The sequence below is a fragment of the Anas acuta genome, chromosome 6, assembly GCF_963932015.1.
Source record: "Anas acuta chromosome 6, bAnaAcu1.1, whole genome shotgun sequence".
Classification (NCBI taxonomy): domain Eukaryota; kingdom Metazoa; phylum Chordata; class Aves; order Anseriformes; family Anatidae; genus Anas; species Anas acuta.
In genome coordinates this window covers 4370867-4397841 of record NC_088984.1, presented here as the reverse complement: position 1 = coordinate 4397841, position 26975 = coordinate 4370867, and the positions used below count along the sequence as shown (strand labels likewise).

Sequence of the window (26975 nt, the reverse complement as noted above, 5' to 3'; positions counted from 1 at the left end):
CCTTCTCCCAGAATGCTGCATTCATCCCAAACCACCGCGTACAGCCAGGCTGTTCCGTGGTCCCACCGCAGTGCTTCGGGCTGCAGGAGCGGGTCCAGATCAAGCACACGTAACGATGTGAAATGCACTTCAGAAGGGTCCTTCTTTAGAAACCCAGACAAAGCAGCTGATGAGAGAGTCTGTGAGAAAGGCCTGGCAGCAGGGATTAACACCGGTGCCATATATCTTTCTTGAACCAAGCCCTCTGAAGTTGCAAGAAGTCGCAGTGCAGTGCATGAAGCCCACAGGAGGGGGATTAAACACAAAGCCTGGGGTTGCAGTACCTGTTCTTTTAAGTATTTTGCATCTGATGGAAAAAGTCCCCTATTCATCTTTTCACGAAATTTATCCTACTATCATATGATACATAAACAGAAGAGACAAAATAAGGGGCTGAACAGAAATACCGCATACCTCTTTCCGTCTAATACCATAACAAAATGTTTTATTAGGATCCAGGCTGAAAATAATTGGGCCCAACTATTAGGTTTTTAATACCTCTTCCTGAAGATGAGCTATTCGAACAAATATTATATCTTATATATAAAAGAAGGAAACAAACAAACATACAAAAAATGAGTAAGGATTTTCTCAAATAAAGGGCTACAGAAAACAGCCTGTTCTACCTGCGGATGTTTAGACAGCATTTACCTGCTGTATTAGTCCATATGTTTATGTTGCATGGATTTGTGAAAACAGAGCCACACTTCCTCAGGACTGCAGCCCCTCCTGTTACTTATTACGAATGAGCTAAACGCAGTTACCAGATAAAAGTGACAGACCCTTCTGGTCCCATTTTGCAGGCACACACAGGCCATCAGATGATGCAGAAACCTTGCTCTGGCTCTGTGCACAAATGTGAACAGAGAGCAACCCATCCCTGCCCAATAAGTCAGTATTTGTGGCCAATAATTCACTCACACAAATCTAATCCAAGCAAGCCAGAAGGAGGACTTCCCTCTTTTTCCTATTTTATGATCAGTGCCTTACCTGCTTTCACAGCAGCATCTTCAGGTAGCTGTTATGCACACATTGGGAAACTGAGGCACAAGGGGTTATGAATTAAAAAATGAATTAAAGACTTGACATAAGCCAGCAGTACAGTCAAAAAAAAAACCTGGAGGGTTTGGTGTTTTGTTTCTGTTTTTTGGTTTTGGTTTGGTTTTTCTTTTTTGGTATGTTTTGTTTTTTTTTGTTGGTGGTGGTGGTGTGTTTTTTTTTTTTTTTTTTTTTTTTTTTTTTAACAGAGGCCTCTGCAGAAGCACAAAATCTTCTTTTTTTTCCCCATCCCCAGTGCAAGAGGCAGTGGGGGTGAGGAGGCTGCCGGCACCCTGGCTGTGTCCCCTGCGCCATGCTCTGAGCTGGCGCGGGCGGCCACAGCTCTGCTCCAGAAGCTGTGTGCCTGCATTATCCAGCGCTGTGCCTGAGCTAATAAGCTGTGCTTATTAATGTTAAATTAATGAATCTCAGCCTGCTCTGCTTATTAGGTTGAGCTCCGTGCCACCGCGAGGCAGCTCTGCGGCTCCCAGACCCGAGCTGTCTCACATCTGACCAGGCTGGAGCACAGGGCAGCCAAGCTCGGGTCTGCACGTACCCATCCGTGTAGACATCCCTGCAAGGGGATGCACTGCAGGCAAAAGGCCCTCTCATGCTTATTATTTTCCTGCACAAAAGCAGGATAATACGTGTTATTTACCAAAGTATGAAATGGATGTTGAAATAATTAAACGGGAAGACGGGGCCAGCCTGATGCTACCGCCTCTCTCCCTTACGTGGAAAGCACTGAACCCAGATGCCCAACTGTGGAAGATATTCTTCCAGCAGCAGCATCTGCCTCCTTGGCAGGCACTTCAGGCAAGTTGTCTGGGGAGCTCTGCAGTTGCCTCTTGGTCTATCACGTGGATCTGTTACTGTGGCCTATCTGGCTGCCTTGTCCAGGCAGAAGCCAATTCCTTTTGATTCACCTTTGAATCCAAGAAGCTCCATTTTTGTTTTGCTCCATTTTTCATGTGCAGCAAGACATTTTCAGATGTCATCAGGGCTTTCTGCCCTTCTGGGGAGAAAATGGTGATTTCCTTTCTGACTGCCTTCCCCCCAGAATTCATCACTCGTAACTGCTTGAATCCACTTTGCTGCAAATAAGCTCCTCATCAAGACTACAGCTAATTATCCAAGATATACCCACTAACTGCAATATACTATCTAAGAAAAGTAGTAACTATTCCAAGATTCATGCTTTAGCTGTCTTCCCCCCGTGTCCGTTGCTCCATGACCAGAGAAAGCATCCCAGCTGAAAAACTGAAGCACACACATCCCTCAAAGCTTGCAACGCATGGCAGCTTCATTCTGCAGAGCACGGGCTTTTTTTGCAAGCTACGTGCAACTAAACAGACTTATTTCTACCTATTAAAGATTGGGGGAAAAAAAGAAAAAGCCATGCATAGACAGAAGCCCACAATAGCCTGCACACCAGGCAGCGATGACAATGTGATGACAAGTCCAGCAGCAGTACCCAGAGTTCTGTGGGTAAATCAGAAAATAAAGTTACAGCATGGCAGCCAGTAATGCTAACCAGGGGATGTCTGCAAACTTTTTTTTTTTTTTTTTTTAAGTTGGTGGAGGAAAGCTGTAGCAAACATATGTGATTTTCACTTACTAAACTATGTGTCATATCAGCAGTTTCAAGCAGCCTTATATGTTAAACCTAGGCTCGGGAGAACCCTTCCTCCACATGGCAGAAGAACAGATTACATTAAGAACTGTACGAGCCTTATATTAAATAGAAATAGAAGATAAATAAACCAGCTAAAAGCTATTTAAAAGAAAAAGCAAGACCCAGAATGGAAGGTCTATGCAACAAATTTCTATGTGGGGAACCTCAAAGAATTTGTGAGAGACTACGACCCAAAGCGTGCGATGGGCATTTAGATTTTGCTCCCAGACAAATGCCCAGATTAAGGCATGTGCAGAATTACAAAGTTCTTAAATGAAGGCATGAGAAGCAAGGAATGTTTCCTGAAATTATGTCCTGAATTGGATCTTTCTTTAGAGTCAGACAGCTCATGAACTGCTCTTGCTCTTCAGCTACAGGACAGCAACAGGGAGAAAAGCTGAGCCTTGTTCACACACTTAGTGAGCAGCTACTGGAAATGCGAAGAGGAGAAATGTCCTCTCAGCAGAGCAAGGGGGTGGCTGGCCAGGGCAGGGTAGCACTCAGGCACCCCGACTGGCATTTAAAGATCTACATGAAGCAAATTGATCGCTTTCTAGCTTGAGAAGAGCAAATGTATATTAAGACATGCTCTTGCACACATGCTTTTCTCTGTTTCAGCTACAGGAAAGATTCAGAAAGGGCTGGACTGAGGCCAATGCTTGTCCCATTTACTGCAGCTTCCTGGGGTTCATTCTGGGGGAAAAGAGAAGAGAGAAGCCTATTTCTCTTTGCTGAAGTGCACAGTGGTCTACTAAACTCTCCCCTTGTGAATTTGTGACACAAGCAAACGTGCACCAAGCCCCAGTGTGCACAGGACAGGAGTAATAACAATTATTGAATTAAAGGCACAAATGAAATCCAGTCTTCCTGGAGCACCTTTATGCATTTTCTTTGTGTTCACATGTGGGAAGGTGTCTGCTGCAGAGGTTTCTGCAGTCATGCCTTCTCCTTCCCTTGGAATAAGAGTGTTTGCAAAGTTCACCCATTCCCTAAAGAGTACATTACAGCTTAGTGGCTTTAAAGAGAAGAATAATGAGGATTTAAAAGTGCATTTTCACCTGTGCTTCCTATTTTCACGAACCGTATTTAAAGTATAAACCCTGATTTTCATAACAATCAGGCAAATAATTACGCTTGGTACTTTTCAATGCTACCAAGCTTCAAAATGTACTGCACTGGTGTATCAGCAAATAACAGAACGATAAAAATAATTAACATAGTTTTAATTTAAATATTTATGATATGGTTGACTCTGTGGCTGTACGGCACCATTGTGCTAGGTGCAGTACACAAATACGGAGAGATAGAGCCCCTGTTTCAAAGAGCTGCCATTGTTCACTCCACATTACTCAGTATCAAACGATCTCAAAAAGCTTTTCAAACATTAATTAAATCTCAGAACTTCCTTTTTCAGGTCAGTAAGTTTTATTATCCCGGTTGCGTAGACGGAGAAAGTGAGGAATGAAGAGGGTAGGGCACTTGCCCATGACTACAGAGTGAACACTTCTCACTTCCACTCTTCGCGTCCTTGCAGCTCCCCCCAGCCCCTCCGCGTCTCCCAGCGTTTGGCCATATGCACACCCTGCGCACGCCTGCATATGGACAACACATCCCGGGGAAGGCCAGTTACTGCTAAGTGCTCTTCGGTTAATAAAGACCATGTGAGAGCCCTGCTTCTGGTTTGCACTCACACAAGCCTCAGCAAAATATCACTGGCAGAGTTAATTTATGTGATTTTGTAACCTCTTAATATTGCTCGGGGTGAGCGTTCTTTTCAACTCAAATGGTTTTTGTTGCTGAAAATTAAGAATGCTCAATTCATTACAAAAGGGCTTTTTCACCCCCCTCCCCTTTTATTTATTTATTTATGTGTTTATTTATTTATTTTTCTATTTTGAGAGATTGAGCCCTATCACATTAATGTCCAGAACTAGGTCATAAATGGGTAAATTGCAGTGCTTTTTCATTTATTTTTTTTTTCTAACTAAAGATACAGGATTTTTCTCACAATAAAGCTGTGAAATAAATAATAGGCTTGAAGTTTCTTAAGATATTCATTGGAACTTAAAAAAAAAAAAAAAAAAAGGCTTTAATGCCAAAATGTCAGTGTTCTGTGCAAAATAATTAATATAACACAATAGGATCTATTCTACTATCGATTGAAAAGGAATTTATGCAGGTAATTCATTAAGGCTAGTGGGAGTTTGGCATGTAAATCCCCCAGCACTTTGATGGGAAAACAGACCCTGATGATTTGATTTCTACTTTTTTCATAAGCTATTAAAAACCATGCTTTTCAGTGGGAAATATATAAACAGAAAAAGCAAATACCTGAGCAACTAGGGCAATGAATGCCTCTGTTTTGTGCGACTTCTGAAATGACATTAGACCAAATCATTTTTCACACATTGGAAAAGATGCAACAATCATTTCAATCACTGTGTTAAGAGAATCAATACATTTTTTGCTCTCAGAGAATGCTATTTTACATTCTAACATTTCCAGGTTATCACCTTCATACATCTCTTTTTGTGGTCAAGTGCATGATTAGTACTTCTGACAGCATATTGGCCATTTTCTTATGAAGATCTACAAATTCTTGTAAATAAAAGCCAATCTGAAAAAAAAATGAAGAGCAAATCTGTGGACTGGAATGCACCCTACTTGTAATGGGAACAAAAAGCTGGCAATGAAATATAAACCTAAATCACAGCAGAATGACCTACTTTAAGGCATTTGCCAAAGAGACAGTGTTTTAGACAGCTCCTCTGAAGTAGCGTCTTTATGTCTATGCCATCTGCAGATTTATTATTGTGCTTTAGAAAAAAAAAAAAAAAAAGAAAGAAAAAAAAAAAAGAAAAAGAAAAAATGAAAGAAAAACCTACAGTGTGCCTGAACAAAACTAAGCTTCATCTATAGAAAGATTCCAGTACTGTGGGCACCACACCCACACCTACTGATGTGGTCCAAGTTTTTTCTTTAGAGGCACCTAATTAAGAAACCCTGACTCATTTACATGGATACGTTTGATCTAAATTACACTCCAAACCACACCAAATTAGGAGCATCTGTGAATGTGAAGTGTTTGTTCCCAGTGCCTGGTAGAATAGGGCCAGTTCTGGACGGCACATGTTCAAGTGACGAAAAATATTTCAGATGTAACATACTTCTGAGACCCACTTTTCCACTAATAATTCATAATGAGTTAAACCAGTATCTCTGCTCAAACAATTATTTCAGGCTGTGAAAAAAATGTCATTTTACTTTTAAAAGGAAGGGGGGAAAATCAAATTAAAAGGGGGTGAGCAGTCTAGTTTGGTGGTTTATCAAGGGCCTGAGCACAGCCATTAGCACCATTTAAAGCTGTGTATATCAGACATATTAATTACTCCTGAAACCTGAGCTAAAGCAAAGTGCCTATGACTTTGCTGTTCCTATGACTGATTAGTTGCTGTTTGCAGACATCTTCTGCCCTGAATTATGGCCTTCTGCTGCTGTGCCACCTCTCCTAGAGTCCAGGAGAAGGTGTGACCCCGGCAACATGGCATCAAACACACTGGACAACACGAGCAGATCAAGGCCACCAGCCTGCTCCAAGAGGCGTGGGCATTTTGGGCTGCATCGCTGGTGTAGGCCAGCCATGGCTGTGTGCACCCGAGCAGGCCGCATCCCTACAAAACCAGGTCCTGCAGTAATCCAGGGACTTTTACTGCTTCCTCATCTCCGGGACACAGAATGCAGAGGAGGCTGCAGAAGACACCGGTTGCTGCTTACAGTCTAAATTGACTAAATAGCCTTTATCTCACCCTAATTTAAGCCCAGGCCCAAGCACTGGGTTCCACGCTGTTCACAACTCCCAGTCCGCCAGTGCAATTTGGCACTACCGTCGGATTGGGCCCGTGGTGTTTGGCAGCCACCTTTTATTCTTCCCTTCTTTTATGCTTTGTGAATAGCCTAAGTTACATAATACCAGTGACAATTTGTTTATGGCAAGCATTAGAGTCACTGTTTTATGATTACATTCAAACTTTAAGCCACATTTTGACATCTAAGGATCATCTTGCATTCTCATATATTATATACAATGAAGGTTTGTGTTCCAGTAAGGGGGGGGAGGAACTTTATAAATAACATGACTCCTTTTGTCTGAAGAGATTTTAATATATTTGTCTGATCTACTGTTTTTGCAGTAGCTAGAATATAATTTGAATATATTAATATTTTCAGCAACTGTGCTCAGGGAGCCCACTTAATAACTTATGCATGGATATATAGATACACTTCAGACAGAGGTAATGTTTTTAGCCCTTATGTCGGTAATACTTAGACACACACAATGAAAGAGCCTGTTCTTTCCTCCTCTTTGTTGTGGGCATGCATTGTGATGGTATGGAGCCAGTGTTCTTTCTGTTGTCTACACAGCCTGGATTCAATAAGCAGTTATATATGCATATTATGACAATGTGGTCAAGGAAACCAGATTTTTTTACTATACCTTCATGTGCCTGTACAGTATAAAATCTGGTATTTATTTTTCTTGTCCTCATTCAATATGTTAACAAAATCATAATTTGATACAGGTTATGTTCACTTTATAATTAAAATTATAGAGTTAGATGAAAATACAGCAAGATGTTGCTGAATGGAAAATATTTATCTTTTCATACATTACGCATTATGGTGCAATGTAAAATCAGAAATCTGTGGATCGGCTAACTCCAGCCAAGCATATGACAACTTGCCTCCTCCCCTGGTCCACAAGATGCCACTGGTTACCTCTTCTAAGGCAGGATTTCTACACCTATCTCAGCCCCATTGCTAGGTGGCATGGCCACATCCTCTCCAGAGCTTTTCCATGGTCTTCTGAAATGCTTCTGCACTATGTCTCTGCGCAGCCAGGGAGCAGGAGAGGAATGAGGGGAGCAGAGCTGGGACAGCCCCCCCAGGGAGGGTCAACTGGCTGAGAAACCTGGGAGGAGAGCAAGGATGTAGGAAGAAAACTCACAAAAATGCTTCACTGTGTTTATTGGCATGGAAGGGTGGGGAGCGGAACAGGGATGCGCTAAGTGGCCAGGAGAGGTTCGTGTTTTTCACTTTCAGATAATCACAGATTTTAGCATTCTTGTAATTCTTATCCATGCTCTCACTTGGATAACCTAGGCAAACAGGGGGCCCAAACTGGCCCATCCTCAACTGCAAGTTACATATATATATTCATAAGGTATATATGCATATTGCCTGTTACTCAAGTTGAAGGTTTTTTTTACCTGTGGAGTATTTTCATGGGATGCACTCCTGGAAGTGCATAATGCAAAACATCTAATACCATTTTAAATTCTGATAAATTATCTTCAGCAAGACAGAACTGAGCTCAGCTTTTGGATTTCTGTCATTCTAACCATCACCATCTGAAGAATCAGTATTTTAGGCTGCTTTAGCAGGCTCTCCAGAAATGTTCTGATCATAATATATCTATTAATATGGCATCAAGTAACTTTTGTCTTGGTGAAAGGGATGTTTCAGATACATCATGGTCTCAAGATTTAGGGGGAAAAAAAAAGAAAAAGAAAAAAAAAAAAGAAAAAAAAAGTTTTCTCTCATATCCAAACATTGTGTCAGAGTGACGCAAAATGACATTTCACTTTTTTAAAACAGTGAAATATCATTGTTTCCCTGCTAAAACTAAGGTGTATGAAGACTTCCTAGACTACACTGCAGAGACTTCTGAATACGCTGGCTCTGGCTTGCCAGCACACATCCTGAATATGGCGTCCCCTTGACATGATGTTAAGCCAAGAAAAGGGAATTCAATACGACTAAGATCCTTCATTTTGATAGATCCCACCAATCCCTCTGTTGTAGCTGTCCTGATACCTTCATTGACAAAGGTCAAATCTTTTGCACCAAAAAAAAAAAAAATGTAAGGCATTTCAGCTTCATGTCCAAGAACATCATACCAAAGCATAAAGTTGACGAGGCAATTTGGGGACAGACCTGTTTGGCAGGGGGGCATCAGAAATGCTCCTCTGCGGCTCTGTCAGATGCACCAAGTCATTTTATACAGCTCAGCTGTGTCTGAGAGATTTGAAGTTGTGGACACTGCTTTCTGAACAAGGTGTCCCAATAACGAGGAGTTTGCCATGATATAAACAGCAATTGTACCTGCGGTTCCTGAGTCCTTCCATGTCTGTCATCATGGTTTCAGTTAGGAAATCTAAGTGACTCATATATGTTCTTTCACCATTTTTTTTTAACTGTATGGATTTGGTCAGGGTCAGACAAGAGCAGATAATGGCAAGTCCAGTCACTTGACGTGAGCAATGTTTTGTATAAGAGCTTCAAAGGTAGAAGAAACACAACTGCTGAGAGAGGTAGGGCTGCCTACATAGGGAGCTAAAGACTTTGGTAAAGTCTAACACAATCCTACAGTCATTTGCAAATAGTATGCATGTGAAAGGGTGTTTGACTTTAAAAAAAAAAAGGAACAAATAAGAAAGTCTAAAGCCAGTTTTAAGCTAGGGAATATTGCAGACCTTACAGTGCTACAAAGGGTGCATCTTACAAAGGCACACTATCTGGAAAATCCTGCACTCCAGGCAGTTCGTGCATTTAGTGCAATGGACTATACACGTGCACGAAAAATAAACATCAAGCTAAGGTGAGTGGACAAGACAGACAAAGTGAAAGTAGAAAAGACAATGCTGACATAGTAAATTCATTGCTCAGGGGCAAGTAAAATGTAAATAAGTTTAAAGAAATCAAAGACTCGTGGCACATACTCACTAGTGCATTTAAGAGATATATTCATCCTACTCATGTTCAATATCAGTGCTGAAACAATCGCAATGCTGGGAGGCATGTTAAAGCATCTTTCAGATCTGATACAAACGCAGTGCATATATATTGCACTAGTAGCTTGTGGAGAGCTCAGAACTGAACCTGAACAAGCAGGAATCCGGGTTGAGGATTCATACAATCCCATACAAAGTCGTCTCTGTGGGGCAAACTGCTGCAGGAAGGCTTCACTTTAAACAAGATGGTGATAATGAGTGGAAAAGCGTAGGTTTTATATTAAGGACAATTAACAGACCAATATTCAGAGGGCTTTGAGGATTGAAAAGGACACAAAACAAAACAGTTTGTGAAGTAATTGCATATTTAAGACCTCACAGAAAAGGAAAATATCAGTGAAAGTTTTTTTTTTTTTTTTTTTTCCCTGGCTTTCATGGAATTCTTTGCCACATTCTGTAATTTCAACATCAAAAATACTGGTTGTCTCACAAAGCAGAACTATTTACTCCTGACACTGGACAAAACCAGTAATTTTTGCACAAGAAGCTCCAGACTCTCTAGAAAAGATACATTTCTGAGCAGGTTGTTTAAGGTTCAGCACCCCAGTATGAAATTCCAGCCAATTGCTGCTTTGGGGCTTTAAGTCAGAAAGTAAACCTGTCATATCCAGGGCTGAGTTATTTGCTGTCAACTGGATTACTGTAGCACAAAAGGGCTATAATTGAAGGCTGCAAGAGGTTATAGATTGAACATAGTCAAAAGCAATAATTCCACTTAGTAAAAATAGATATCATCCAAACTGAGAAAAGTTAATCCTGTACACGGTAAAATTCTGACTCTGCTCTGCTCCTGATCGGTGGGAGGTTTGTCAGTGACTTTAACAGTAATCAGAATTTCACTCTCTGTCGAGAGAGATGCAGCAAAGGGTGTGATGAAGAGAAAGCAAATTTAAAATAACTGTTAACCTGGGGCTTCCAAAATAAATTTTCTGAGCACGGACTGCTGTCTAACTTGGTGTTTTCCTGATGTAGCAATGCAGACAGCCCTTCTGGGGAACAAGGCTTACAAAACTGTGCTAGTGGAGTACAGCTAGGATCTGCAGTAAGAATTTCCTCCCATAGCCACTGAAGCTCACATTGACTGTCTGGGGTGCTGGGGTGGGACAGCACCACTTAAGCATGGAGGGTATCATTGATAAAAAGCATTTTCAGAATATCTTTGCTCATAATCAATGCCAGGGCAGACACCCTTCCACCTGAGCTGCTCTTTTGAAAGAAGGGTAGAGATCATGGGGAGAAGAGCATGGTGCTGGCTGGGGGATTCACTAGGTTTACCAGGAGGAGACAATATATTATAATACTGAGTCTCATCAACCTTTTTTTTCTTGCCAGTAAATCTGAAGCAAGGAATGCAATTCACGTGCATCTGTGAACAAGGCTCCACAGGGTTTCCTGTGTGCTTTCCACTGCTTTGGGTGTGTTGGAGAAGGGCAGCTTCTTTCACTGACTTACAAAAACGCCTGAGTTACCAACAGAACTGATGGTTCTGTAGAACTGGTGGTTCTGGTTTTTGTGCCACGTATTTCTAGTTTGTCCATCAATAAGCACGTCAAAGCCTCAGTGTCCCCACCTGAAAAATGCTGTTAATAACATTAATCCACCTTTATTAAGTGACTTCAGCTTTATGGAGGAATACCAAATATTATTAAGACAAAGACAAGAGGATAATAAGGAAATGTGTTTTTTCCCTTGCTGACCTAGTTTATAACCCCCCTTTAAATTCTTCCATTGATTTTAATTATGCTTAATCTAAAGTTAAGCTCCCAAATCTAGCAAACTTAAGGGCTGCTTTTAAGTGAATTTTCTGGCCCATCAGAGTTCCTCAGTCTTTCTGTGCTACAGTTAGAAGTTTATTCCCAGCCCAGACACCAAGTTGACAGAGCTCTCAATCCGCGGAGAGCATCCAGCACGACTACTGAGCAAGGCGCGAGTCCAAACGCCACCTTGCTCGGCTCAGGCTTGTGTACAGCGCTCTTCACAGAACAATTGCAGCCCTTTTCTCATCAGTGGTAGCCGGAGGCAGTAATAAGGGTGAAGGATATCTATCATGAAAAGTCCAGTGTCAATGTGTTCCCCCAATTTATTTACTGACCTTCAATGCAACAGCCATACTCCTGACCCTCATGAGATGAAGCCTAAGGGGAAATGGCACTGAGCACCAATTCCATATCCTGTTGTTCTGTGGTCTAAATTAAGTGCTAATTAATTACCACTGGCATCTTTGGCATTGCCTGTCAAATTGGATTTAGGATATCCTTTCACTGTTTAAACAAATAGCCCTACATCTAAAGCTAAAATCCCAAGTGCTGGTATTTTCTTTACTTTTAAATTTTTATTTAAACATTCAGCAAGTATCTCCATGGATTTTGCAGGTAGAATTCAAATAAAAGAAACAGGAATTGATATTGTCAATTTTGATTAATAGTCCTTCATTAATAAACATCCTGTTATTCAGTTTCCACCTGCAGTTGCTGATGTTGCCTGGAATCAATTAACTCATATAATTTGATTTACTTTACAAAGACATTTTTGGATGTGCTGTGCCGATGATAAAGGTTCTATATTTATAATTCTTGATTTAAGGAAGATTGTTACTAACTGCTTTTTATTTTTAATATTACAAGGAAATGTAGCTTAAGGCATTCTTGAATTAAAAAAAAAAAAAAAAAAAGCAATCTTAAAAGTTAAATATTTATTTATTCACATAAGACTATCTGTTGCCTTCTGAGCTACACAGGCCACAAAAACAAGCAGAGCCAGGACCTCTGACAGGTTGTGTTTTACAAGAAGCTGTTTGCTCTGCAGAAAAAAGAAATAAAATACAAAATAAAATTAAAAGAAAACATAGCAGAAGTTACATCAGTTACATCATCAGCCAAAAATACAGTAAAGGGGTCTATGCATTATATTTCCATCTGAACATATATTATTCTATCTAGTCTCACACTGCCTTTATCACTCCACTTTCCAAACACCTCTAAGAAGTGCATTAGCATCTGCCTAACATCTGTCCCGGGTGGTTTTGTTCTCTCCCATCCTCTCCCTAGGGAAAGACTCGTGCTTGCAGTGGTGGCGTGGCTTTAGAGAGGGGCTCGCTGTTGTTTGAGATATATATGCTGCTACGTGGGTCTCAGAGAAGGCAAAAACGAATGCCTTTTGAGCTGCAGCAGAGGAGTCTGAGATGCTCCTTAGGAAAGTTTGTGTCCCTCAGCTGGCTCTTATGAAGTGGCTGTCCCCAAAGAAGCAAGCTGCAGGCTTGATAGCAACTTCCACTGTGGTAGCACGGGCTGGCCAGCTCTCTTCCTTCCTCCAGTCTCATGAGCATTAGTCAGAACCAGTTTGCATTCAGTCACAAAAAAAAAATAAAATTAAGAACCGGGGCAAATTGAAAGGGCATTGTGCTGCTTGTCAGTGAGTGGAAGAACTTAGCGTGTCACCCAGCTGGGTCAGTCTTCCAAAAGGGAGACATGGGGATGTATCCATCCTCTCATGGTCACATACCAGGAGTTTCTTCAGAAAATTGTCAGAAAAAAAAAAAAAAAAAAAAGAGATTAACCAGAGACTGAGAAGCAAATGAGGGTTCAGATCGATATTTCTCCACAGACCTGGGACAGAATGCCCAGAGTCATTCAGTTTTATGGTACAAGCACCACTACGCTCTACAAGCTCATATCCTAGAGCAGTCTGAGCAGATCTGAGTTATGGGCCTCTGAGGAAAAGGGGCACCTCATCAAGGCATGAACTTGAGCACATGGCGTAGTCCTAAGCCCAGGAGACAGCAGAATCCCTGGCAGGAATTGCTAACTTGTAATGAGCGCATCTGTTAGCATGGCAGTGCCGGCCCTGCTTTCTGTTCCCAGAACTGTTCATGTACTTGGCAAGATGCAATTATTGATTAACACACAACTGGAGAATGCATCTGACCCGTGCTTCCCACTTCTTCAGGATCCCCAATGGGGCTACAGAAGGAAGGCAGAGAGCACATGCGGTTTTGAGGCCCTCTTTGGCACAAGGCAGGCACCAAGTTACCCTGTCCCCTTCATATGGCCACAGCTGGGTGTAGAGGCAGCAAGGGGACCTCTTCCAAAGCACATTCTTGAGCCAGGCCCCTACATTCTGCCTGTGCCCCTTTAGACACCCAAATGTGTTTTTAGATCTTGGCCTGAGTCACCTGGAAAATGAAGACTTTCTCCATGAGAGCTACTCTAGGAGGTGTGAGCACACGTGCCCTTCAGAAAGCAGGTCATACAGGTAGCAAAGTTCACCCAATGGTGAAAAGTCTTTATTTTAAACTGTTTTCTTATTAAACCAGGGTAAGCCAGAATAAATGCTTTTCTTCAGCTTTTCGGAGTCTATTCAGCCAACTGTGAACTGATCTTCAGAGCTAGTTTAGTTATGATTTTCATTTCGGGCTGGACTCCAAGGCAGTTCGCCCAGGGAGAACTCGTGCTGTACGATACATGGGGGATCCCCTGAGGAAGCCCCTTCTCCAGCGGGTCCCTGTCAGCTGTCCAGGCACTAAATATAGCCACCCAATGGTCAGCTTTAAAGGCCAGTCTGCAGAAGACAGCATCGAGCTCTCATTCTTGTGTCCCAGAGCAACTGAAGAGAAGGGATTTTTCCCAAAGAAATGTAATATGAACCCACAGCTGCAGAGCACAGGAAGCCTATGGAGTTTCTGTAGGCCAGGAGCCATCGAGGCTATTTTCAGCAAAAGCAAGCTCTTAAGTATGTCTGAACTATTTCTGACCCCTCTCATAACGTATCATACGCTATGACCTGCTTTCTCTATTTCCAGTCTCAGATCGCTATTGTTCCAAATTCAACCTGTGGAGGAAACAGGAATTTAAAGTGCCTTTGCATTTTACACCAGCAGAAGAAAATAGCTTAAAACTCTATTAATGCACTGTGATCTCTGCATTCGGTACATTTGTTGTGGAGGAAACCCCATGGCACAGTATGAAAAGGGTGGATATTGTGGAGTTTTGAACTCTGCAACAAGCACCAACCTCAGGTTGTAGGTACACACAAAGCCCCTCCACACACACACATAACAAGGTATACAGATTTCACAAACAAGCCAGGAATTCAGCTGATAATGTTTGCTTTTCCTTAGCTTCATCAGCTGGTGAATACCACTGTAATATGACTGAGCAAATCATCCATAAAGCCAGGACATAAATAATAATGAGGTTTAGTTTGCATTCATAAAATATCAAGAATCCCAATTTATTACTAAATTTTACATTTATCTACATTGCAGTGCAATGAATTGAACAGTTTGCCTAAGTAGAGCTTATGGTATCAGGGGCTCACTTAACCACTGATTATTTCAGTGATTCTCTCAAGATGGGGTTAAGAAGTGCACAAGCCGTGCACTCTTCCTCCACAGTGGATGCATTTTGGTGTCTGTCCTAAGCTGGCAACAGAGTTTCCTCAAGATATGGATATCTCTGCAAGGCTGTGACCTGTTATAAAATGGCACCTATTGTTTGTGGCTTAGGATCCCCGTCAAAGCCAAATTTTGTAGTTCAGTTGTCTTTTTAGTACCAAAAAAAAAAAAACAAAAAACAAAAAAAAACACTTAAGTTTTATATAAAGAACAACCCCTATAGCTGAATTCAAATAAGTTTACAGTAGAAAATGATGCTGCAGTAATATGTTGTGTCTCAGGAAAGTATGTAACAGGACTTACAAAGAAAAAAAGTACACTGAGAAGAAACCTAATGGATTATCTGTGCATCATTTTGTACTTGGGCTTCTTTTCTAACACTGAAAAACCCGTCTGCACAAGCCCTGCCAAAATGTGCTTATACACACACAGACATTATCACTTAGTAGGATGGTACGTTTTATTATCAGGTTATTTTCCAGTACATTTGGCACAGTTAAGGTAAGTATATTAACTTTACTTCCAAATAAAGGAAACAAAGTTGTACTGAATGTCTCAGCCATTGTCAGTGAGTTAAGAACTGACAGGAGGTCCAAGTAATCAACCCTGTCTACTGCGCCGAGCTTTCCCCTGGGACATCTCTTCTGATCATACAATGTATCTGACTGGCATGGATGTAGAATTGCTTTCAATAAAGATTTTATTTCAAGCTTGGATGATTTCTCCCCAAATGTCTTGTCACTAAAGCAAAGTATGTAATACCTGTTATTTTTTAAATCCCATGAACCAGCTTTTGGGAAGGAGAGGAGCATAAAATGTTGAGCTAAACGTTGTTTGTCACAAGAGTCATATTTTAGCATGTTCAAATTGATCAGGAGCTCTGCAAAAGTCAGAAAGCTACCACATAAAGTAGCAGTGCAGTGAAAAGGTCTGTTAGAAGAGCTATATTGAAGGTGAGTAAACTCAGCCAAGAAGGCAGCTGAGCCATCCCCAGGCAGAGTCCTGAAGCTGAAACATTACATCTGCTTACCACTGACTATCTATAGGAAATGGGTATTAGCTAATTTGAGGATAATTATCGGTAGAGAGAATCAATGGGACACGCAGACTTTGGCCCACTGAGGCAGGGCACAGGAATTTATGTCTCAAAACAGCCCAACTCTCCACCTGGGTGAGCTGTGGCAGTGGTTCCTAGCACGAGGGCAGTCTGTTCCTATTCTGTAGGGTTACTTGCTATACCAGGAAGATGGATGTCACAAATACACAGTTTTTCCTTTCTGAGGAGTTTTCTTTATTCCCATGTATCTTTAATCTTTCTTGGCCTCTGTTTAGATCTTGATTTCATTCTCTCATGACAGTGATTTTTCTAGTTAAACCAAATGTGATGCAGAATGCTGGTGGTCAAGGTCCTGATAAGATAAAAACCTACTTTTATCTCTTGGGTCTCTGCTGACTCCAGAGGGTTGCATTTCGTACACTTCCATTCTGGTCCATAGTATTTTACCCAATGATACTTTCTTACTTCAATTATCTTATTTTGCTGTGTGTTGCCCTTCAGTCATAAGCAATATTTCTAGTTCATGGAAGAGCAATATGATTGTCTTATTTAAAAGTTACCCTTGAATATAATTTAGAACAGAGTACAAGAGTACTATGCATGTCTAAAACTTGTTCTACTAGGGGCAGAAATGCCCCAAACATTGAGAAAACAAGTCTTCATGAGCTGGAAAAGGCTAAGAAGGTAGGAGTGAAAAGTTCTCCTCTCATCTGGCAAAGGACAGCTCTGTCCTCAAACACTCTCCAGCTTACAGTAAGATAGTTCCATTTGAATTGGGGTTTTCCTCCCTAAAGACACCAACTTACCTATTTCATTCATGTACAGTAGAACATTAAAATGGTGAGGAATCAGAGCCATCATTGATGTGCTTTCTCCTCTTCGGTAGTTTCTACAGAATAAAAATGGATGAAGAACATTTCATAACACCTAGCGTGTTTGAAATAATAATCCAGTGTGCTTTCTGAATGTCAAAAATAATAATGATTTTATTTATAGAGTTTGAAAAGTATAGGTTTAATGAAACTGGAGAGCCAAACCCACCATACCATGACCCCTCCAGCCATAGGGTTGCCCTGCTCTCGGTCGCACGCTTTCCAGCTTACAGTTGCCTTAGCAACAACCAAAGCTTAAAGTATTTTTACTTATATATCTGCTATTGACACTGGAGCCCTCCTATCAGACACTTCTGCTGTTTTAATACATCATTAACTTCATTACTATTAATAATGAGACCTGTATTTTCTGTATGTCTCCTGACTTGTGATCTTTAAGGACTTACACCATTCTTGAAGTTAGCAATTCCGTTCGTTTATTTTGGGGGAAAAAATCTTGCACACCATAATGCCCAGCAATTTCTTGATGTGGTTCCAACATCTGTAGCACTGGATTACAGATTGTTTCTAAAATAATCTTAAATTGATGGATCATTGCTCCTTTCAGTTAGGCTTGACAAAACGTAGCTTTGGCATTTCCTTTCACTTTTTATGTTCTAAGCAGTGTGTTACTCTTTGTGTTCTTTTTTTGTGCCAGAAAAAGAAATTCTTGCCCATTTTTTAAGGTTTTCCCTTTTAACAACTGAGTTTCACTTAGCAGCTACAGTAACAGCTTAAATTGTATATATTTGTTTTTGTTTTGCTTTGACTTTTTTCCTTGTGTGGACAGATGAAAAAAACATCAGTTATGGAATTTCATTGGTAAATATTTGTAATTTAAAATGGCATAAGGTCCCAAAGTCGTAATTATTTTCTTCGGGCTGGATTGAATTCCTTCTTTCTTTCCCTCCAGTAGCTGTATTTTGCCACAAATCATTTAACTACTGAGACTTTCCTGAAAAGTAATTCTGTTTTCTTGGCTTAGAATTTTTTGTTGTTATGGTCATCAAAACAAGTACAACTGCAATAATAGATAGAAAACCTGAAGAATTTTCAAGAGATTTTGTCCATATAATAATTATTAGACTAATACTAGACTTACGGGCCCCCTGTATGGATGTTTTCAGTGCCATGCTCCATGTCAGTGCACTGCAACAGGTTCCTCTCCATCACTAATGCACACCATGAGCATCATGCTTCATGCCATACTGTCACCTCCTGAGAGTTGAGTGATTGCAGGCCATGACTGGCAATGTCTCCACTCAAACAGGTCTTTGCGTGCAGGATTGCATCTCCAGGGAAAGCAAAGTTTTCAGAAGGTTTCGGCAGGCAAGGGCAGAGGGATTGGCAATCCATGCTCCATTTTCTGTGTTCACATCAGAAATAGCATCTTGATGGTTGGACTTGATGATCTGGAAGGTCTTTTCCAACCTAGGTGATGCTATAATCTTGCTCCAAATTTTACAGAAGAACGTAATCAGAAACCTCCTCTCTTCATTTTATCAAGCCCTTTTCCCACCCCACCACTATTCTTTACCCTGATTCTGCTCATCCATGGTCCATTACTTCCTGCTCCCTGCAAAGTCTTTCTCATCCAGCTTCATTGATGCTGTCCAACATCAACACCACCTCACTGCAAAACCATGGAGCTGCTGAATAGGATTTTTTCCCTGGTGAACTAACATCTCTACCTATGCCTAATGTCGTCTGCAAATATTGTATAAGGTTTCCAACTTCTAGCATGTAACAAGCTCAACAAAAACAAGTCCTTCTCATGAGGACACCTTAAACTCCATGTATGTTCTGCATAAGTAGCATTGAGGAGAATAACCTTACCATCCCTGTGACAAACTTTTTTAATTGTGATAAATATGTGTGACGTCCATCAGAAGCCCACACAGTCATTTGGCAACAAAACTACTAACTTTTGAGACTTTCTGGATTCCTAAGTGATGATATGTTAATCTTACCACAGAGGAAACATAATTATTTTTTAATTTATAGTAAAGATGCTATATTTTAAGAAACAAATAATTAAGCCAATCTGATTAGTGCCATATGGAGAGTGTTTTGTGCAATGGACACCACGGTTACAAGCATGAGGCAGAACTAAGTAATGTTTCCTATTTAAATATGGAAAAATCCATGAGCATCAATGTTCAAGGAATGTGGTAAATGACAAGATTGGCAGAAATCCACAAGAAGATACTCTTTGCTGTGCAACGAACGCCCACGAACATGAAAGAAACCTTTTTTTAAGTGCCTGAACCCAAGAAGTTTCTTTCACTTATAGTTAAGATTGCTGTCAATTCAGTAATAGGTATAGTGAAACAGAGACAGCTATGATGATTTTTAAATTGCTTTCTGGACTTTAAAAAGGTGAATGAGTGACAAATAGGGAGAGAAGGTGGAAAGCAGGACTTGGCTTCAACAGTACACTTGAAATATCTGAGTTAAAACTAACCAGTTAGGGAAGCATCCATAAATTCAAACATTTACATATTAAAGTTACATTTAGTTCACATTCCTAGTAAAGCTGTGTAATTTATTTGTAAAATATGTATCTTCATTTACTAGTCTTTCCAGCCTAGGATATTTTATATATTCTGGAGGGTGGAAGGAAATGGATTTCTACTTAGTTCATACTCACCACTGCAGAGATTTATGCGAAACTGCCTACCTAAACTCCATCCATTAAACCTATATTGTTCTTAGACCAGACTTCTCAATCCTTAATGTCATTTCCACAAGAATATTAAGTCTTAATACAGACAAAAGATCAACTTTTAATAATAATGGTCCCCCTCTCATAATTTGTGGGTAATAAAGATATCAAAGGTTATAATCCTTACCATTATTTTCTAAGTCATCCCATTAAGGTATGTGGTCTCAGTGTCTCTTAAGAAACTTTGTGTCAGGATAAGGCATGCAAAAGTCTTTAGTTATATAAATTTCACAATCCGTTTCAGAGCATACTAACTTTATTGGATTTAAATTAGCAGAAGGAATGTGTTTCATATGAGCTTTATATTAAGGGCCCTTTTATATTTTCCCAACTCTTTCAGTGCAGGAGACCATGCTACAAGAAGCAGGGAGGCTTCTTCCTGAAGCCAACAAAACTGTTAGCACCAACAGTGCGCGATTCAGTGTATTGATTAACATAAAGGGCACCCCCTATTTTCAGCATCTAAATGTATGAGCTCAGAAATTATTTCCTTACAGTACACACATGCACTAATGATCAGTCACCAGAAAGCAGCAGCCAACAGTACCCTGATATAAGTGAATTGTAGGCTGGGCTTTAGACCTCCATCTCCTTTCATTGCTCATCAGGTTGGCAGAAGTTATCACTTCCCTCCCTCTTTTCTTCCTTTCTGCTAACTCAACCAACCAAACATCCATGGTAAGAGAAACAGTAAAAAATAAATAAAAAATGGAAAGTGCCTCTGTATACTTCTAATGCAATAGCGACTCCTTTGACATCCCTCTTTTTTAACCAATTCTTTCCTTTCGTCAACAGGATAGCAGCCAAGGAATCCGTGAATCTTATGTCAACACAAAGCTTAGGAATTGTGTTTGGACCAACACTCCTTAGACCTGAAAAGGAGACAGGGAACATGGCAGTCCACATGCTGTACCAAAACCAGATAGTTGAACTTATGTTGAGTGAGTACAGCAAGATCTTCGTCTCTGAGGAAGACTGACAGACAGGGCCTGTTATTGAAAACGTTCACATCTGTCTTGATGTCTAATATTTTTACATTTCTGTAAACATATTTCTGAAATATTTCTTTTTCTTTCAAGTGACAGATGCCTCATTTTGTGAAAACTTAATGATGATTTTGTGTTTAATTTTCAAACATTGGAATAAAAAATATTGTCAACATTTGCCTATATGTATTCTGCATTAACCCTTTGAGAGTTTCATTATGCTAGCACTCCAAGTGTCATTTTTTTTGCAAGCTGAGCATACAGCATATGGCCAAGGACCATAGAAAATGCTGTTTACCAACATATGCAATGGCACAGAAAGACAAATGGTAATTGAGGAGACTGGTAGAAAATGGAATAAAAAGCAGCAAATTAAAACAGATACCACATTTTATGTAGGTAATCTGAGTATAATTTATCTTTCTCTTTGATATGTATTGAAAGTTAAAGGCATGATAAGTAAACAATTCCCCTACTCCAGGAGTGCTAAAAAGGAATGCATTTAATACATTTAAACAAATTATGAAAAGAAAAAGAAAAAGAAAAGAAGAAGGAAAAAAAAAAAAAAAAAAAACAAAAACAAACAGTCTCTCACTATTTGCATAACAGTGCCTGAAAAAAAAAAAAAAAAAAGAAAAGAAAGAAAAAAAAAAAGAAAGGAATTGGAACTTTGGCGTTTTTACTTAAATGCAGTACATGAAATGAAGACATTGCATGACTGCTCATTTTAATGTAACATCCATTTTGATTCTTCATCACACTGTACATCTGCCCGCTTTCCCCAGCTATCTCATGTTCTGTAGCATTTGTATTGTGCTCCTGAGGATGCTTTATTGGTGAACTACATTAAATTCATCTAGAAAGAACTTTAAAAAAAGCCTTTTCATATGCCCTTAGGATTACTTGGCTAGACTTGAATCAATTTATGCATTTGATGGTTAGTTTCAGTTGTCATGGATAAACAAAAGGGTAACTGTCTAGAATATATCAAATATTGTTTCATTTTGAAATGTATGTTTCCAGCTATACACATCTCCTACCCTGTTTTGTAAAAGTATTCTGCTGATAAAATGTAGACTTATGTTTGACAGCTTTTTAATCAAGTTCAAAGAGAATAAATAAAACTAATCCAGTGTGGTAAAGAGTCTGTCTGGTTATCGATTTGTTCACAAAATGAAAAATAAACCATGTAAATAAGATGTGTGAAACACAGATCTAGAAGCAAATATTTAAAGCAATTAAAGACCCCAAAACATAGGATTAATGCATAGGTCTGCTGCGCACAAGAGATATGTCTTCAATATCACCTCAGCAGATCATGGATTACTCCAGTTTTACTTAGCATCATTTTACAAAATACCATGTTATTCAGGAAAGGTTGCTCCTCAGAGCAGTCATTTATGGAAAAAATACATAATGAGGCTTGATCGTTAACCAAGACCAGGCTCTTTCATCAGGTACTAAAATGGGCAGAAAATACCACCAAGAAAACATAAAAAGTGTTTGAACCCACTGGCCCCATGATATTTTCTGACCTCCCATGGACTGGAATGTCCAAAAAAAATCAAGCGAAACAGAGGGGTAATGACCAGCAATTAAAATGAAAAACATAAAAACAAAATACTATCCCGCTATATCACAAGTATTCAACATAACCGCTTCCTAATGAAACCCTAACATTCTGAAGAACCCAAATTCACTTCACTTTCAAGAAAATATTTTTCATGTTCATGTCAAGCCATGAGTACTTAAACAGTAATGCTTTTCAGCATCGTCGTCTTTAGACTCTTTTAATAGCAACAAACCAGGCGCTGTTTATAGCCTGTGGAAATGACTGGAAGAAAGATAGTCAGAAGTTCAGTCTATTCCTTAATAAAGACCATTCACATTATGGCCCCACGGGTGCTCACAATCATGCTATTGAAGTAATTTCTGCTATTACTGGAAATGAAAAGTTCACTTGTTACTTGGATCCTGTTGCACTCAGAAGAAAAGATTCTTAATTAATTAATTAATCTTCCTTTAAGCTTTCTTTGGAGCATGGAGGCTCCTCTTTTCTTGTTTTTATAAGTGAGAAAAGGCTTATGAAATGAGGCCGTATCTTTTTATAAGATCAACTCGTTTGGTTGGGATTTCAAAAAAAAAAAAGAGATACAAGCAAACTTTTAGACACACAAGTCTTTCTTCTGTTTTCAAGGGAGCCTACGTGAGCTCTGCACAAATGTGGTGACTTCTCTATTAAATGCTTTGTTAAAAATAGAAATCTGAATTGTGGGTAGCTGATTCTGGGAGGACTCAAGTGGGTCTCACCAGAGTAGCCTACGTGTCTGGGGTGTGCAGCAGATGTCTATCCTTCCTTTCTTGTCCAAACAACAGAAAGGACCAACCACATCTTGCCACCAAGACGTCCCCAAGAGCCCAGATTTTCCCTGTCCTGAATATCTCTCTGAACACAGGGGGAAAAAATACTGCCTTGGCTGTTAGTCAAAGTCAAAGATCCAGCCCCATGTCTCTGGATATCAGCCCCTAAGGGCAGAAAGCAGCTAGACACATCCATTTCTAAAACCCAAGACTGGCTTCCATCCAGTATGAGCAAATTACTGGGCCTGTATCACACTGGGCCTGCATTGCTCCTGCAGGTAGTGCTTATAACAATATTTGCTATGAGTTGGTAAAACTTTTGCTCAAAAACTTTAGTGTGCCAAAATTAGACTTGCAGAAGACCTTTTCTTCAGGTGTAGGCTTCAGTTTGAGAAAAATCTCAAATAACTTAAGCAAGGAGCTGTCACTATTAGTAGCAAGTGATCAGAAAAATGAAGGCTGAGAATGCAGCAGAGTTATTTGTCCAAGAATCCCTGTGTTTATTTGCATCTTCTCCGTATAAAAAGTAGCTTTTAGTCAAACTGGTGTGAAAAGACAGCTGTCCTAATTACTGGGATTTCTGCAGTAAAAGAAGACATTGGAAGGAGATCTGTAATGGAACTAAAATGAGTATTTCTCATTTGGAAAAAAAAAAAATCAACTGATTGAAGTTTAAGCTTTTACAAGAAAATTGTCAGTTTTTACCCAAGAAATTCAATTAAAAATCATAATTTCTGAGAAATAGAATGAGACAGACTGATCTTGCTGAGCTAGAAGAAGGCATGTAAACTGCCCTGAACACGTTTCCATCTTTCTTTATTTATGTATATGTATATATGTAAATATATATATATATGTATACACACACAGAGCAATATGTATCTTAATAGGTCTTTATTTCTCTGCTAGGCCAGCTACAGTGCAGGTACCATTCAGTCTGATTGTGTAAGCAGCTCATGTTGCAATGGAGCCGAAGACTGCAATCCAACCTAAGGCACTCAAGAAGTTCAGCTAATCAATTACTACAGAGTATATGGACCATGGGCGGAGTTCGGAAGAAAGCAAGAAGTTGGGACCACAATCACCCACCACTGTAATCAGGCAGCACATAGATTTTACATGGTTAATTCTCAGAAGAGGCTGAAAGACAAGCCTCGGGGAACGCACATATTATCACTGCACAGCAGGTTCCTGTGCACTGCATTCCTGCTTCATAAAGGAAACATGGAGCACAGGGAAGCTGAGAGTAATCATGGATGCAGGTCTCAGTAAAAAATTCTGATTTGTGCAGGATGCAAAAATGGGACCCAGGGCAATGCTTGTTTTGCAGAACAGAAGAACCTGCCCTAGCACTTATTTCAGTCAACAGAGAAAAACCTTCCCTAAAGAGCAAGTACAACACAAGAGAAACATCTCCAGCAAGTGGTCTGCTGAGGACAGGACCAAACAAGCCCTTTGCTGCTTGAGCTCTGGAGCCCCTGATAGTCAGCAGGCTTCACCAGGGGAATGCTTACAGGATGTTATCGAAACAGCAATCATATCCTTGTGCCAATTATATATATATATATAAAAATAATAATATAAGGCAGGTTATTTTTATACTCAACAGCTGCACATACCCAAAAGTACCTGAAAAGCTACATGAATTAATTCACTGTTTTCCCTTATCCTTATGAAGGATCCTTGTTAGAAAGACACAATTGTATATTACATAGAAAACATGAGTTCTCACATCAGTTTTTTAAAGTATATATTGAAGTTTAAAAGACTAGAGCTCCCAAAACTCAAGACAAGAGAACTAAGGATCCAATACTATTACTGATTGTGTGAGAAACTGAGCCACAGAGCCAGCCATGTCAAGGGAGAACACTGTGGTTTAGTTCTCATTTTATTCAGCCACATTCTTTTCTTCTTTCTTTTTTTCTTTTTTTTTTTTTTTTTCTTTTTCCAGAAATTTTATATTTTACCCCCTTGCTTCTTCTTCATTCACCCATATAGTACTGCACTGGGGTTGTTGCAAGCACTCAGCTCTTACCCTTAAACCTTCAGAAATGCTCCAGAAGTGCAGGAACCCACCGTCACGCCGCAGAGCAGCCTGGCCATGCACCTCCAAAAAGTTACACGCACGCTGTAAAACCTGGGGCAGTATCTTACACCTTCAGTAGAAGCTGACAGCTTTGTTTAATAAGTTTAAGAGGGACCATAAAACACTGCAAGTTCAGAATGCACACCAATTAATTACCCACAAAACACCACCATTTTAGAGCACATTTCAGTTAATAAAAGGCAGACTCATAAATTTCACATGATTCTCCTTTGCCTGTGTCAAAACACAATTCCCATGCTCAGCTCCTATCCATAAGTCTCTTAGCCACTCCTTTTATCTCCCAGACACATGGCCACCTCCCCACCCATGATTTCTATATTGGCTCAAAGCTCAGAAGCTTTTTCAAAAGCTCAGAAGCTTTTTGGAAATTTTCTGGCTGCCCTTTGGGATAGGTGGAGGTGTGCCCTTTGCTCTGGAAAACACGAGTGATCATATTGACCATATCGAAAGCAGTTCACCAGCCCAGTACTCAGCTCCAACCTGCCCACTGCAGTGAAATAGACGCAAGAAGTCCAATCATTACATCTCACTTTCCCACAGGGGATGTTTTTTTTGCAGCCTCAGGCAGCAAATGGTTTTAAGTAAATGTCTAAACACCCTGTATATGTTTCTATCTTTATGTAGTTTCTGTCACTTATTATCCATTTTCAGTCCTGCTAGGCTCTTTGTCTTAATGGTATCTGATGAATTTCTCAGGTTAATTATGCACCATGTAAGAAAATATTTTACTTGTATCACTTTTAAATTCATTAGCTTTTAGCATTACTGTATGGCACTCCACTTGCTCTTGATTTATGGGAAAGGCTAAATAGGATCGTCTGACTGACCTCTTCTGGCAATTCACTATCCTATATACCACTAACATATCACCTCTCATTTGTCTCTTAATCAATTTAAGCTTCCCTTGCATGGAAGATCTGCCACACCTCTTATAACTTGCTTTGTCTTTCACTGGATGCTCTGTGTATCTATTCTGTCCTTTTGAAACAAAACAAAACAATATACTAAATATTCAAGGTGAAAGGATGCAAAGATCCTTAACATTTTCCTTATTGATCTCTTTTCAGCCTGTTAAAGAATCAAGCTGCTTGTTTGTATTTGATTGCTCCTCTGCACTGAAGAACTGCATTGTCCTTAACAGTCCCAATGGACCAGATTCACAAGGGAATTTGGGGACCTAAGTGTTATTTCTGGTCAATCCATACAACATTTTGGAACTGCTGGCTCCTCCTTTGTGGCTATCTTACCTTGCACTGATCTGAGTCCCAGTCAGGAGCATTTCTCTGGCTGTCCGCAGCCCTGAGGGTCAGCAAGAGGGAAGGCAGGATGGGAGAGCCTGCCCAGCAGCAAGTCTCCTACTGCGCTCTGGCCCAAAACACCTGGAAAAGAAGCAGCTAAGGGAGGCCACAGCCTTCCCATGGGGATAATAATAGCATATCTGTATGTGTAATAACAGTAGTGACAAAAACTATGCTACATGCTCTGCATACGCCTTGGGGATGCCCAACATATACACCTAGCCAAGCAAAACCACCCACGTGTGTGCACTGTAGCCCTGTTCCTGATAGACGTGGCTCGGTCAGGCTGATGGCTAACGGCAATTTCCTGGCTGTTCAGATGACAAAAGCCTGTCTTCTAATCCCTGATCCAATCCACATCTAACTCCTTTTGCCACCCAGGACATGCAACGCTGCAGGAACATCAGGCTGATGATTGCCGGGCCCCATAAGACCCTCGAGTTCAGACAAAGCAACACAACAACGCCTGTTGATGCAGGCTTCCCAAGTATTGTTTGTTGGAAAGCAAACCAAATTCCAAATCTTGTGCTTTCGACATGCTTCACCTCAAATGTGAGAACTGAAATTCAGGTAC

At 40.2% G+C, this 26975-nt stretch overlaps 1 protein-coding gene across 4 annotated transcripts in view; it reads left to right on the top strand.

The window, feature by feature from the left end:
* ARHGAP15 (Rho GTPase activating protein 15) overlaps window positions 1-21777 on the top strand; it is a 332079-nt gene extending 310302 nt beyond the window's left edge. For all 4 annotated transcript variants that reach the window (XM_068687083.1, XM_068687081.1, XM_068687084.1 and 1 more), the window contains one exon: window positions 20445-21777. In XM_068687083.1, coding sequence (XP_068543184.1) covers window positions 20445-20628 — 184 coding nt within the window. In that variant the 3' untranslated portion in view covers window positions 20629-21777. The remainder of the gene's footprint in view (window positions 1-20444) is intronic.
* Window positions 21778-26975: the final 5198 nt, after the last annotated feature.